The 16,083-nt window shown below is 31.3% G+C and overlaps 1 protein-coding gene across 1 annotated transcript in view; it reads right to left on the reverse strand.

The window, feature by feature from the left end:
• The window catches only part of LOC139767995 (uncharacterized), a 26,168-nt gene extending 10,479 nt beyond the window's left edge, over nt 1-15,689 (reverse strand). Inside the window, exons 1-10 of the mRNA XM_071697784.1 lie at nt 15,674-15,689; nt 15,000-15,125; nt 10,231-10,575; nt 9,522-9,860; nt 8,792-9,139; nt 4,775-4,900; nt 4,484-4,609; nt 3,029-3,382; nt 2,321-2,659; nt 1,584-1,925 (exon numbers count right to left, since the gene is read on the reverse strand). Of these exons, the coding sequence (XP_071553885.1) occupies nt 1,584-1,925; nt 2,321-2,659; nt 3,029-3,382; nt 4,484-4,609; nt 4,775-4,900; nt 8,792-9,139; nt 9,522-9,860; nt 10,231-10,442 (2,186 nt within the window). The 5' untranslated portion in view covers nt 10,443-10,575; nt 15,000-15,125; nt 15,674-15,689. The remainder of the gene's footprint in view (nt 1-1,583; nt 1,926-2,320; nt 2,660-3,028; nt 3,383-4,483; nt 4,610-4,774; nt 4,901-8,791; nt 9,140-9,521; nt 9,861-10,230; nt 10,576-14,999; nt 15,126-15,673) is intronic.
• Nucleotides 15,690-16,083: the final 394 nt, after the last annotated feature.

The following is a 16,083-nucleotide window of genomic DNA, read 5'->3' on the forward strand; positions in this document are numbered from 1 at the left end:
CGAATTTTGCCTAAAAATTGTATAAGTTATACATGTCATCTTACTATATATAAAGAATCATTAAAGGAAGGTTGTTTTGAATTTGGCAAGGATCGTTAAAGGGTGTACCGATTTTTGCCTAAAAAATGTATAAGTTATTTGACGGATAGAATATTATTTAAGGAAGGTTTTTATTGAATTTGGCTAGGATCGGTAAAATAGTTTTTCTTTATAAATTTTTGAATTTTTTGATAAATGTCCGTGGTTGCTCTAACTTCCGTCAATTTTGAGATATCGGGCTATCTATAATTCTATTATATTCTTCAGTCTTTTCTACCTCTATTTCATATATAATTCTTTAAAATTTGATTGATTAGGAAAATCTGAACAGAAAAAGTTACTAAGTACGACTCTTTTAAAGCATTTAAAATATTGGGGATATCACTAAAAAAAACACGTTAATAATATATAGTGTTTCTTGAGTGACGCCGAAAGTTATTGAAAATATGTGTTTATGAATCATACATTGGTGGATAAAATTAGCTAGAACACAAATGTAATAACACAAAAAAAATAGTTAAAAAAAGACGCCCGGGAGAAGCTCCGGTACTCAGCTGGTATCATATGTATAATTAGGTATATTTAAATATGTTTTTATATGAAAAATTTTTTACCCGAACATAAATTCACACAAATAATTTTATTAGACTACCAAATCTTGTCTTGACAGTAAAATGGCGTATCTCCCTAATTAAACTTATGATATTTTGTTGAACGTTATAATAACGTTCTCCATAATTTGATTGTATACTATATCCGTCGTGTTTTACTTATTTATTGCTTATATACATCGTTTGAAAGAAACGTTTTTCCTAATATACATATAATTTAAAATAGAAGCTGTCTTAATATGAGTACGTGTTTAAACATAAGACCGATACTGTCATCAATTAAAACGATCGAAAGTGATGGAATGTTCTCAGGGAAAATTGTAGAATATGCCAGAATAAATTAGGTTGGTGCTATATACATATACAATAATAACCCAAAGATAAATAATAAATATCACTACAATGTTGACATTTGTAGACCTACAACGTATATTCAAATACTACAAAAAACGGTTGATGGTTGGCTAACAGAAACTTTTATTAATTATTATTCATCTACGTAATCAGTAGATGACAGATTTAAGAGGTATCTTATATAGATTTTATTAAATATATTTAGCTATTTAATTTAAATATCTATAATAACTATGTATAAATCGTACATTTTATATATCTACCTCAAATTTCTGTAATATTAATGTAATACTTAAACAAATAAATATCTAATCTAAATTTCTAGATTGTCTTTATTTATGACGCATGAAAAAACGTGAAAATAAGCGATTCAAATTTATATAAATTATATTTGCAAAATAATTAAAAAATTATTATTATTACGATTTGAGAGGCACATTTATGGTCAGAATCGCAAATAAGTATTATAATGACGCTCTGATAAAAAATTTATTCGCAGAATTTTCTTTAGCTATTGTCTTGTTATTACATTTATTTTATAATCTTTAGTATTAAAATAATTTTTGATTGTGTACTTACTCATCTCGAATCTGGATTCTTGTGGAATGTCTTTTTAAATGTTTTCGTAAATGTTGCAACTTTGATAAGAAAAACAATGTTTTACCACACTCTTTACATTTTGCCTTATATCCTGGTAACGCCGAGTAATATTGCCTTAAGTCGTCAGGTAGTGTGTAAGTGTCAACATCGAGAGATATTCCATGTTTATTTAATAAGTGGGCTCTCATTATTTTTATGCGATGTGTTAGATAGAGTACCTTAATTTCTTTTTTACAGGTCGTGCACTTCACCAGCAAAGGTTTCAATTCCTCGAAATAATCCCACAACTTGCTGCGTTTTTTTCTCGATGCCTTTACCTTTCTGTAATACAGACTGTCTGATATTAAATGTGGTACAGTGTTTGGCTCAACAAGCGTTTGTAGAATATCTCACAAAGGTCATAAAGAGGCATGGTCCACTTATTAGGATGTATGTTTGTACAGATATATATATATATATATATATATATATATATATATATATATAATTTTAATAATTACCAGATCGCGTACAGATCTTGAAACATATCTTTTTCAATTAGAAGGATAAAAAACGTACCAAATGTACGTGCACATTTCAAAATTGCAAATAAATATTATATGGATGCCCTGACAAAAACTATTATTTGCTCAATTTTCTTTAGTTATTGATTGTTTTACGATTACATTTATTTTATAATCTTTAGTATTTTAATAATTTTTTGAATGTGTACTTACTTATTTCGACTCTGGATTTTTATGGAATGTCTCGTTCTTAAATGTACTCGTAAATGTTGCATGTTTGATAAGAAAAACAATGTTTTACCACACTCTTTACATTTTGCCTTATATCCCGGTAACTCCGAGTAATATTGTTTTAAGTCGACAGGTAGTGCGAGAGTGTCATCATCGAGAAATATTCCATGTTTATTTAATAAGTGGGTTCTCATTGTTTTTATGCGATGTTTTGGATAAGGTATCTTAATTTCTTTTTTACAGGTCGTGCACTTCACCAGCGAAGGTTTCAATTCCTCGAAATAATTCCACAACTTGCTGCGTTTTTTTCTCGATGCCTTTCTGTAATACAGACTGTCTGATATTAAATGTGGTACAGTGTTTGGCTCAACAAGCGTTTGTAGAATATCTCACAAAGGTCATAAAGAGGCATGGTCCACTTATTAGGATGTATGTTTATGCGGACATATAGTTAAAATTTTCATAATTACCAGATCGCGTACAGATCTTGAAACATATCTTTTTCAATTAGAAGGATAAAAAACGTATCAAATGCGTGCACATTTATGATCAAAATTGCAAATAAATATTATATGGATGCCCTGACAAAAACTATATTATTCGCTCAATTTTCTTTAGTTATTGATTGTTTTACGTTTACATTTATTTTATAATCTGTAGTATTAAAATAATTTTTGACTGTGTACTTACTCATCTCGACTCTGGATTCTTGTGGAATGTCTTCTTAAATTTCTAATTAAATGTCTTCGTAAATTATAAAAATCGTTTAAGAAGGATACTGTTTTGCCACAATCTTTACATTTTGCCTTATATCCCGGTAACTCCGAGTAATATTGTTTTAAGTCGTCAGGTAGTGTGAGAGTGTCATCATCGAGAGATATTCCATGTTTATTTAATAAGTGTACTCTCATACTGCTTGTGCGATGTCTTAGATGAAGTACCTTAATTTCTTTTTTACAGGTCGTGCACTTCACCAGCGAAGGTTTCAATTCCTCGAAATAATTCCACAACTTGCTGTGTTTTCTTCTCGATGCCGTAACCGTTCTGTAATACATATTGTTTAATATTAAATATGGTACAGTGATTGCCTCAGCAAGCGTTCGTAGTATTTCTCACAAAGGTAAAAAAGAGACATAGTTTATTTATTAGGATGTACTTTTATACGGATATGTAGTTTGAATTTACTTAACTACCAGATCTCGCACATAGATCCCCAAACTTATTTTTTTTCAAGAAAGATAAAAAACGCGCCAAGTATACATGCTCCATACAACACCTTTATCAAAGAGAAAAATTTTGATCTAATTTGATCTTATAATGCCATTTGTATTTTCTGCTACAAAAACAATAACATCAGAAGGTTTGCGCCAAGTAGATATGATAAAATACACTTGGCGCCAAATGTCTTCTGTGTGTGAATCTAAATAATAAAAAAACAGTACAGGTTGTGTACCTTTTGACATCATTATTTTTGTAGTAAAAAATATGTAATTATAAGACCAAATTTGGTCAAAATTTTTTTTAATAAAGGTTGTGTATAAAGCACGTATTCCTGGCGTATTTTATTATCTTTTTTCAAAAAAGATATGTTTTGTACGGATATCACTTCTTTTTTTACAATTATATGGAAACCATGAAAATATAAAACCTTTGATATATTAATTTGCAAATAAAAAAACGCGGGCAATACAGAAGCAAAGGTATTGTTCTGCAGTATTTTAACGTTCTGCTGAAGGATTCGTATGGTAACCCGTTGAACTTGAAGTGTTTGGTTTGCATTGAAATACGGTGCAATTAGTAATGGAATTATTTAAAATTTTAATATTATTTAAATAAAATATTTAAATAAAATATATAAATAAAATATTAAATAAAATATTTAAATAAAATATTAAATTATTCTTTTGCATAAGAGTAAGTATTTCAAGAATAAAGGCCATCGCACACAAAATTGCATAGGCTGCATAAGCATAGCATAAGACCGCTGGACCAATGAGCATCTTATGTAAATCAATATGGCGACTTTATGCTAGATGCTCATTGGTTTAGCGGTTTTATGCTATGCATATGCAGCCTATGCAATTTTGTGTGCGAGGCCCTTAAGATATCATTATATTGTATGATATAAACAAAACAAATAGTTACCCAATACGTGCCCTTGTTTCTTTTTTCGACTGTTCACATGTTTGAGGATCCAAATCAACCGTTTCTGGACTTTGACATTCTGCAGTAGGATTTGTATCAAAACCCGTTGTAATTGAAGTGCTTGGTCTACATTGAAAAAGGGTGCAATTAGAAACAAAATTATGTAAAATATTAACGTTGTAAAATTACTTTCTTGCAAAAGAGTAAAAAATTGTAAATCTTGTAAAAGAGTAAAAAATTAAATATCAAGATATCGTTATATTGTATGATATAAGCAAAACGAATAATCACTCATTAAATGCGCCTGTTTTTTCTGTCGTTTTTTTAAATGATTGAACGGGCAAACCAGACGTATCTTGACTTTGACGTTCTGCAGAAGGATCCATACCATTATCCGCTAAACTTGAAGTGCTTGGTCTGCATAAAAAAGTGGTGTGATTAAAATTAGAAAAACGTAATAATTATTAAAATACTACAACTGTACGTATTACTTAATGCTATTATATGTACTTATTGTAGGTGAACCGTAATGGAGTAAAGTTTTGTAAGTGAGAGTGAGAAGGAAGAGAAAGAGATAGGGAGAGAATGTCTCATATCTCGAATTTCTGTAATGTTAATGTCAAACAATTAATGTCTAGACTGAATTTGTGATTAATACAATAGATAAGTGAGAAACACGACCGATATAATATAAAATCAAATTAGGGAAAAACGCTATTTTAACGTAATTGTTCTATTCTAGCTTTAGTTGAGATGAAGAATACCCCAGCAAAAACGTTTTATATAAAAACATATTTAAATATATATAATCATATAATATTAAGGAATGTCCCTGGCAATTAAAGCGGATAGGCTTTTTTTTTGCTTATCTATATTGGATATAGCGCTATGAGTTTATGCAGGAAGAAGGAGCGATCGGTTGCCGTCATCGACGATGCCATATATGGCAATACGAAAAAACACATGATTGCTCTCGTGCGTTTTGTATGAGAAAGAAATGAATTTTGTGTGTTTTCTTGCGATCTTCGCTAAGGTAGCGTAGCTTGATTATTAGTAGTAATTGTTCCTTAACCACTATAAATGTTTTTTTATTAGAATTCTCTGTTTTTAAAACTCTACTGGAGTTTAAAATTTTTCACTTGTTGCTCATGCTTACCCGGGAAAAAAAGATTATATATAATTATATATAATTATATAATATATATATATGATTATATATGAATTTTGTCTCTATATATGCAATTATATATGGGTCCATATATGATTATATATAAACATATATAATTCCAAATATAACTAGATATGAACAATAGATTATATATGCACACATATATGGATCCATATATGATTCATAAGTAAGTATATATAACCCTATATGATTATATAATATCATTATATATGTTCATATATAATTATATATGTTACGCCCCCAAACACCGAAATCGCTCAGTGAGCGAAAGAAACATCCACAACGCGTTGTGGACGGTGCTGATCATCCAAAGACCGAAATGAGATATTTTTTCGGTGTGTGGACGTTTTTATTATTCACAACGCAATGTGTGCATTTCAGAAACGTTCACGACGCGTTCTGCATAACTTGATATGCTCACAAAGCGAATTTACTTGAGAATTTATAGGAATAATATAAAATTAGAAAACACAGAGATGAATTACTCAAATAAAACGTATTTATTACTAATAAATCAAACTATATTAATTATTAGACTCCAGGAACGTAATTATTACGGCAATCTAATAACATTACTATTTAGGAACATTGTTGTCTACGAATATAAAATAAAACAAAATGATATAAAATCAAACAAAAAAACTTAGAAAATAGTACAAAAATTAAGAGGAATCATTGCGGAGGGCTCCACTACCATTGAACTAGACGCATAGTGTGCCTTGCAAAATACATGCATGAACTTTGTACGCGTGGAAAGTTGTAAACCCATGTGGCACCTTTGTAGTGGGCGATATGGAGTGGACCCCGTTTCGAGTGGAAAGTTGTAATGAGTCTATCACATACTAAATCATAATTTTACAAAAATTAAAAAATAATTAAATAAAAATGAAAAAAAAGGTTAAATTTTTAATTTTTAATAGATTTATTATGTCTTCAACCAGAATATACTTCTTTAATATCTGAAATTAATTTTGAAAAGGATTTAAATTGTGTTTGACTACATACTTTATTTGAACATTTTATGCCTTTATTTTTCTCGGTAAAAATCCATTTAAGGGTATTTATTTGGAGGCCATTTGAAACATTTCCACCAAATAATACGTAAATTGGGCGTGGAAGGTTTTCGGAAGTTCATCCATCCTTTTAATTATTTTCTAATTCTTTTTCTTATAATTCTTCTTGTACATACAAATTGCAGAGATTATACAAGAGAAAAAAACATATATGAACATATACTATATAAAATTTTGTATAATCTATACTAATATATAAAATTTTTACGGGTGGTGTATGTTTGAACGTTATAGGGGTAAAAACTGAGGAATATAATAGAATTCAAAAAATTGTTAATAATAAAGGGGTTACCGATTTCTGTCTAAAAAAATCTACGTGATTGCTTTAATTTCCGCAAATTTTGAGATATTGAGTTAAATTTTTTTTATGGATGGAGTATTATTACAAGTAGTAATAAATGGTATTGAATTTGGCGAGAATCAGTGAAAGGATTGCCGAATTTTGCCTAAAAATTGTATAAGTTATACATGTCATCTTATATAAAGAATCATTAAAGGAAGGTTGTTTTGAATTTGGCGAGGATCGTTAAAGGGTGTACCGATTTCTGCCTAAAAAATGTATAAGTTATTTGACGGATAGAGTATTATTTAAGGAAGGTTTTTATTGAATTTTGCGAGAATCGGTAAAAGAATTTTTCTTTATAAATTTTTGAATTTTTTTGTAAATGTCCGTGGTTGCTCTAACTTCCGCCAATTTTGAGATATCGGGCTATCCATAATTCTATTATATTCTTCAGTTTTTTCTACCTCTATTTCATATATAATTCTTTAAAATTTGATTGATTAGGAAAATCTGAACAGGAAAAGTTACTGTACGACTCTTTTAAAGCATTTAAAATATTGGGGATATCACTAAAAAAAACACGTTAATAATATATAGTGCCTCTTGAGTGACGCGGAAAGTTATTGAAAATATGTGTTTATGAATCATACTTTGGTGGATAAGATTAGCTAGAACACAAATGTAATAACACAAAAAAGTAGTTTAAAAAAGACGCCCGGGAGAAGCTCCGGTAGCCAGCTGGTATCATATGTATAATTAGGTATATTTAAATATGTTTTTATATGAAAAATTTTTTACCGGAACATAAATTCACACAAATAATTTTATTAGACTACCAAATCTTGTCTTGACAGTAAAATGGCGTATCTCCCTAATTAAACTTATGATATTTTGTTGAACGTTATAATAACGTTCTCCATAATTTGATTGTATACTATATCCGTCGTGTTTTACTTATTTATTGCTTATATACGTCGCTTGAAAAAAACGTTTTTCCTAATATACATATAATTTAAAATAGAAGCTGTCTTAATATGAGTACGTGTTTAAACATAAAACGGATACTGTCATCAATTAAAACTGTCAAAAGTAATGGAATGTTGTCAGGGAAAATTGTAGAATATGCCAGAATAAATTAGGTTGGTGCTATATATATATATATACAATAATAATCCAAAGTTAAATAATAAATATCACTACAATGCTGACATTTGTAGACCTACAACGTATATTCAATTATACATAAAAAACGTATATACAAAAAACGGTTGATGGTTAGCTAACAGAAACTTTTATTAATTATATTATTATTCATCTACGTAATCAGTAGATGACAGATTTAAGAGTTATCTTATATAGATTTTATTAAATATATAGAGCTATTTAATTTAAATATCTATAAGAACTATGTATAATTCGCGTACATTTTATATATTTACCTCAAATTTCTGTAATATTAATGTAATACTCAAATATAAATAAATAAATATCTAATCTAAATTTCTAGATTGTCTTTATTTATGATGCATGAAAAAACGTGAAAATAAGCGATTTGAATTTATTTAAATTATATTTGCAAAATAATTAAAAAATTATTATTATTACGATTTGAGAGGCACATTTATGGTCAGAATTGCAAATAAGTATTATAAGGATGCTCTGATAAAAAATTTATTCGCAGAATTTTTTAGCTATTAATTGTTTTGTTATTACATTTATTTTATAATCTTTAGTATTAAAATAATTTTTGACTGTGTACTTACTCATCTCGACTCTGGATTCTTGTGGAATGTCTTCTTAAATTTCTAATTAAATGTCTTCGTAAATTTTCAAAATCTCTTAAGAAGGATACTGTTTTGCTACAATCTTTACATTTTGCCTTATATCCCGGTAACTCCGAGTAATATTGTTTTAAGTCGACAGGTAGTGTGCGAATGTCATCATCGAGAAATATTCCATGTTTATTTAATAAGTGGGTTATCATTGTTTTTATGCGATGTTTTGGATAAGGTATCTTAATTTCTTTTTTACAGGTCGTGCACTTTACCAGCGAAGGTTTCAATTCCTCGAAATAATTCCACAACTTGCTGCGTTTTTTTCTCGATGCCTTTCTGTAATACAGACTGTCTGATATTAAATGTGGTACAGTGTTTGGCTCAACAAGCGTTTGTAGAATATCTCACAAAGGTCATAAAGAGGCATGGTCCACTTATTAGGATGTATGTTTGTACGGATATATAATTAAAATTTTCGTAATTACCAAATCGCGTATACAGATCTTTAAACATATCTTTTTCAATTAGAAGGATAAAAAACGTACCAAATGTACGTGGACATTTATGATCAAAATTGCAAATAAATATTATATGGATGCCCTGACAAAAACTATATTATTTTAAACAAATAAACAATTTTCTTTATTATTGATTGTTTTACGATTACATTTATTTTATAATCTTTAGTATTTTAATAATTTTTTGAATGTGTACTTACTTATCTCGATTCTGGATTCTTATGGAATGTCTCCTTCTTAAATGTACTCGTAAATGGGTTGTACTTCTTAAGAAAGTAAATATTTTGCTACAATCATTACATTTTGCCTTATATTCCGGTAACTCCGAGTAATATTGTTTTAAGTCGTCAGGTAGTGTGAAAGTGTCATCATCGAGAGATATTCCATGTACATTAAATAAGTGTGCTCTCATTATGTTTATGCGATCTTTTAGATGAAGTACTTTAATTTCTTTTTTACAGGTCGTGCACTTTACCAGCGAAGGTTTCAATTCCTCGAAATAATTCCACAACTTGCTGCGTTTTTTTCTCGATGCCTTTCTGTAATACAGACTGTCTGATATTAAATGTGGTACAGTGTTTGGCTCAACAAGCGTTTGTAGAATATCTCACAAAGGTCATAAAGAGGCATGGTCCACTTATTAGGATGTATGTTTATGCGGACATATAGTTGAAATTTTCATAATTACCAGATCGCGTACAGATCTTGAAACATATCTTTTTCAATTAGAAGGATAAAAAACGTTTCAAATGCGTGCACATTTATGATCAAAATTGCAAATAAATATTATATAAATGCCCCGACAAAAACTATATTATTCGTTCAATTTTCTTTAGTTATTGATTGTTTTACGATTACATTTATTTTATAATCTTTAGTATTTTAATAATATTTTGAATGTGTACTTACTTATCTCGATTCTGGGTTCTTATGGAATGTCTCCTTCGTAAATGTTCTCGTAAATTTGCTATATTTGTTAAGAAAGACACTGTTTTGCCACAATCTTTACATTTTGCCTTATATCCCGGTAACTCCGAGTAATATTGTTTTAAGTCGTCAGGTAGTGTGAGAGTGTCATCATCGAGAGATATTCCATGTACATTAAATAAGTGTGCTCTCATTATTTTTGTGCGATATGTTAGATGAAGTACCTTAATTTTTTTTTTACAGGTCGTGCACTTTACCAGCGAAGGTTTCAATTCCTCGAAATAATTCCACAACTTGCTGTGTTTTCTTCTCGATGCCGTAACTGTTCTGTAATACATATTGTTTAATATTAAATATGGTACAGTGATTGCCTCAGCAAGCGTTCGTAGAATTTATCACAAAGGTAAAAAAGAGACATAGTTTATTTATTAGGATGTACGTTTATACGGATATATAGTTTCAATTTACCTAACTACCAGATCTCGCACATAGATCTCCAAACTTACCTTTTTCCAAGAAAGATAAGAAACGCGCCAAGTATACGTGTTCCATACAACACCTTTATCAAAAAGAGAAAATTTTGATTTAATTTGATCTTATAATGCCATTTGTATTTTTTTGCTACAAAAACAATAATATCAAAAGGTTTGCGCCAAGTAAATATGATAAGAAACACTTGGCGCCAAATGTCTTTTGTGTGTAAATCTAAATAATAAAAAAAAACAGTACAGGTTGTGTACCTTTTGATATCATTATTTTCGTAGTAAAAAATATGTAATTATAAGACCAAATTAGATCAAAATTGTTTTCTGATTTTGTATGGAGCACGCACACTTGGCGCGTTTTTTAACATTTTTTGGAAAAAGGTATGTTTTGTACAGATATCATCCCTCCTTTACAAAATATATACATGGAAAGCATAAAAATATAAAATCTTTGATACATAAGGAACCTCGAACGTTTCTTATTGACAAGTGACGTTGGTGAACTCCAGCTTGTTTCGTTCTGAGATGTATGTACGTGTTGTAGTATATGATTCTGAACAAATGTCTAAATTGTCATAACCATAGAAAATAAAAGGATAAAAAAATATAGAGCTGTGAAGTATCATAGAGTCTGAGTGTCTGCCAGAGTCTCTTTCAGATAACCTCATAGACAGCACCGATGTCCTATGGATATCCACATGACGTTCATGGACATTCCGAACATAAATGTATATCCTTAGAATATCGTGTGCTGTCTGGACTGATGCCTTTCTTTAGGTGTAAGAGATACATATGCGCGTGAATTTGTGAGTGTGAAATGCCTCTGCATGTGTATGTGTGTGCGTGTGTGTTCGTGTGTATGCACGTGTACTTGTATGTATGAATATTTGTTTGTTTGTGATTAGATAGAAAACATCCCGTATATGTATACACACACGCGCGCGCACACACACACACACACGCACACACGCATCCACGCGCACACACGCACACGCACGCACACACGCGCGCGCGCGCGCACGCATGCAATTATCTTTTAGAAAAAGAGTAACGGGATTACGATGAATTTAACGTAACGGGACGCGACGGACGCGAAGTAACGTAACGTGAACTTAAGAAATTACGATCGCCGTAACGTGAAGCAGCGTGCATTTCAGAAATGATTTGACAGCTTGGTGTGAATAGAAGGTTCGTTGTCATTCTCGTTGGTAGTTCCTGCTTGGTAATTCTAAATGAATTCTGCTATGAGGCATTATCAGTGTTTTAATTTAATTTTGGCCGGATATTTGTATCTTCAACTGCGGAAGAAGAAACGAGTACGAACCGTTGGTGTGAGAGAGATTTTTCGGAGAAGAACCCAGTTTGGTGATGGACATAATTTACTTGAAGAACTCCGTTTCCGTGATCCACTCTTTTTTTTTATTTACACAAGGATGAATGTCGAAAGGTAAGATTTAATGATTGTCTAGTACAAAATATAATCATTTTTACAAATTAATGTCTGCTTTCCTACATTCTGGTTTCTCGAATCTAAGAAAGCGAACATATAATTTGTAAAAATAAACTCTGTGCCAGAAAAATATTTATCTTTCGCGCTTCTTTATCAGTAGACCAAGCAAGATCAAGAGGTACCAGAATGTAGGAAAGCAGACATTAATTTGTAAAAATGATTATATTTTGTACTAGACAATCATTAAATCTTACCTTTCGACATTCATCCTTGTGTAAATTAAAAAAAAGAGTGGATCACGGAAACGGAGTTCTTCAAGTAAATTATGTCCATCACCAAACTGGATTCTTCTCCGAAAAATCTCTCTCACACCAACGGTTCGTACTCGTTTCTTCTTCCGCAGTTGAAGATACAAATATCCGGAAAAATTAAATTAAAACACTGATAATGCCTCATAGCAGAATTCATTTAGAATTACCAAGCAGGAACTACCAACGAGAATGACAACGAACCTTCTATTCACACCAAGCTGTCAAATCATTTCTGAAATGCACGCTGCTTCACGTTACGGCGATCGTAATTTCTTAAGTTCACGTTACGTTACTTCGCGTCCGTCGCGTCCCGTTACGTTAAATTCATCGTAATCCCGGCTTAAATATTTAAATATTAAGTGTTACGTACGGAAAATTTATCCTAAAATTTCGGACGACGCACGCTAGCTCACAGTTCCGAGCGATCGCTCAGCTCTCAAGTATAAATGTTTAGTTTATCTTTCGGTTATCCGACGGCTGTTGACAGGCTGAGGCCCAGATGGGGCCCAAAACTACGCTTCTAGAAACTTCTAGAAAACTTCCCCCCTTAAGGACGTTCTCCGGAAAATCGATTTTCTCTAGATTTTCTTGAAACTGTAAATATACGTTAATTTAGGTGCTTTATGCGTGATATAAAAGTACCTCTTGCGGTATTAAAAATCAAGATATTGAGCTTCAAAGTTTCAACTTTTAACATGGGATTCCTATTCCGAGTTATTGAGAAACAGACATTATAATGAATTGTGAAAAAAGTTTTCTCTAAATGTTTTTGAAAAACTAGTATATAATGCTCCATAAAAATAGAAATAATATGCGATAAGTGTCATGTCCTTGCGGTACTCGTTTTCGAGAAATACTTGTGTAAAGTACGCGATTTGATGAATTTTTCGCTCGGTTCAGAGTAACAGAAGAGGAGAGGCGTCAGTTACTTGGCAACGCTACATAAGTTCTCACGCGTGAAGTTAACTTCTTATTTTTTAGATGTTATTATATGTAATGCCCGTTCTAGACTGGAGGATGATCCTACTCTCGGCTCTAGTGTAGACGGGTAAAAATCTATAGTTTATGTATAGTTTATGTCACGTACACTATAGAAAGGAGGATGAGCCGAGAGTAGGATCATCCTCCAGTCTAGAACGGGCATAATATTTTGTATGTAATAAACAATTAACTTTAGTAAAATAAATTTTCTTTTTAACCATGAATACAAGTTGAGCACGACTGGAGCCGGAGAACGTCCTTAAGACGCGTAGGAAGTGGTGAGAATTTCACGCGGGGGGTTCTAGCTATTTCGGGTATAAATAAGGCAAAAAAACGCCGCGGAGCGACACATAGTTTTTGACTTTGGCTCTGTCACTTCATTCTCGACTTTAATTTTGACTACACACATTGTTTTAACTTTGAATTCTAACTCTTATTCGACTCCAGACAGTCACTTTCCGACAATCGACTGCACGTTCAAGGTTCAAGTCCGAGCATTCGCGCTCGATTCTGGGACTTAATCCCTGGTACTCTTGTATTTTAAGACCGCGTTTTACGCGTAACTAAGTTTGTACTAAGACTTAAAGAATAAAGGTAAGATAAGTTTGAGAAAAGAATAAGCTTGAAATCTGGAATCTCATCTCGTATTTGTTAAATCCTTAATCAATAAATCCACTCCTGAGATACGACTCGCAGTTTTCGCTGACAAAGAGCGTAGCGATCTGTCCTTTTCGCTGACGAAGAGTGTAGCGAACGGGTACTTTCGCTGCCGAAAGGCGTACGGGGTTGATTCTTGGGAATTGCAATAATTGTTAATAATTCCCGAAAGTGAATTTGGCCTTTACGCTGACGAAGAGTGTAGCGATCAATCAAATTTATATTTAAGAACGCGGCTGAATAACGAAAAGGGGAGGTAGACGAATTCAAATTAAAAGGATTAGGTTCCAGATCAAACAAGCTATTACTTCTAATCAAAATCTTCTCTTCCTCCTCCAGAAATTGCAACAATTAGAAAACGCACCTCCATTTAAACCTATTCCTGCCGATTTCGACATTGATTATCCTAATTACAATCAGATACATAAAAGCGATCCTCGTTACGAAACTTATAGACTCCGATATCTTTTTTGGTCCCAAACAATAATAATAATAACAATAACTTTCACACGACTTGTCCAAATCTCTGATAAATTGCTTAAATGCATTGACCAAAAAAACGGACGAACAACAGACAGAACGTGACACAAGGTATCATTGATATGATATAAGCAAAACAAATAATTACTCATTAGGTGCGCTTGTTTTTTCTCGTTTCTATAAATTATTGAACGAGCAAACCAGATGTATCTTGACTTTGACGTTCTGCAGAAGGATTCGTATCGAAACGTTAATTGAAGTGCTTGGTCCGCATTGAAATACGGTGCAATTAGAAATGAAATTGTAAATTATTCTTTTGCGGAAGAGTAAATATTTCAATAGTAAGATATTATTACATTGTATAATGTAAACAAAACAAATAATTACCCATCACATGCTCTTGTTTCTTTTTTCGATTTTTCACATGTTTGAAGAGCCAAATCAACTGTTTTCTGACTTTGACGTTCTGCAGAAGGATTTGTATTGCAATCCGTTGAACTTGAAGTGCTTGATCTGCATTGAAATACGGTGCAATTAGAAATAGAATTGTATAAAATATTAACGTTATAAATCATTCTTTTGCAGAAGAGTAAATATTTCAAGACTAAGATAGTATTGTATTTGATATAAGCAAAACAAATAATTACTCATTAATTGTGCCTGCTTTTTATGTTGTTTTTTTAAGTAATTCAACCAAGGCAAACCAGATCTTGACTTTGACGTTACTAAGGTTGAAGAAAAAATAGTTCAGTTTATTAAAGTTGAAGAAAAAATAGTAGTGTGGAAAAAATATTATTAAGCTACTAAATAATATTAAGCTACTAAGTTCCAATCTCGGACTGTAAATAGTGTAAATGGCTTATTCTATATTGATTGATTATAATATTATTATTATTATGATTTAAGAGGCACATTTATGATCAAAATTGCAAATAAATATTATATGGATTCCTTGGTAAAACTTTTATTTGCTCAATTTTCTTTGGCTATTAATTGTTTTATTATTACATTTATTTTATAATTTTTAGTATTTTAATAATTTTTTTTGAATGTATACTTACTCATCTCGACTCTGGATTTTTGTACACCTTCTTAAATGTTGTCATAAACGTGCAATATTTGTTAAGAAGGACACTGTTTTTCCACAATCATTACATTTTGCCTTATGTCCTGGTAACTCCGAGTAATATTGCCTGAATTTGTCAGGTAGTGTGCGAGTGTCATTATTGAGATGTCTCTTTAAATGTGCTCTGAATATTGCTGTGCGGCTTGTTGGATGAGGTATCTTAATATGTTTTTTACAGGTCGTGCACTTCACCAGCGTAGGTTTCAATTCCTTGAAACAATTCCACAACTCGCTGTGTCCTCTTCTCGGTGCCATTATAATTGTCCTGTAATACAGATTGTCTGATACTAAATGTGATACAGTGATCGCCACAACAATAAGCGTTTGCAAAATTTGTCACAATGG

This window comes from Temnothorax nylanderi, unplaced genomic scaffold (genome assembly GCF_030848795.1).
Source record: "Temnothorax nylanderi isolate EJ_2023f unplaced genomic scaffold, tnyl_v1.0 TNYL_tig0013_pilon, whole genome shotgun sequence".
Taxonomy (NCBI): Eukaryota; Metazoa; Arthropoda; class Insecta; order Hymenoptera; family Formicidae; genus Temnothorax; species Temnothorax nylanderi.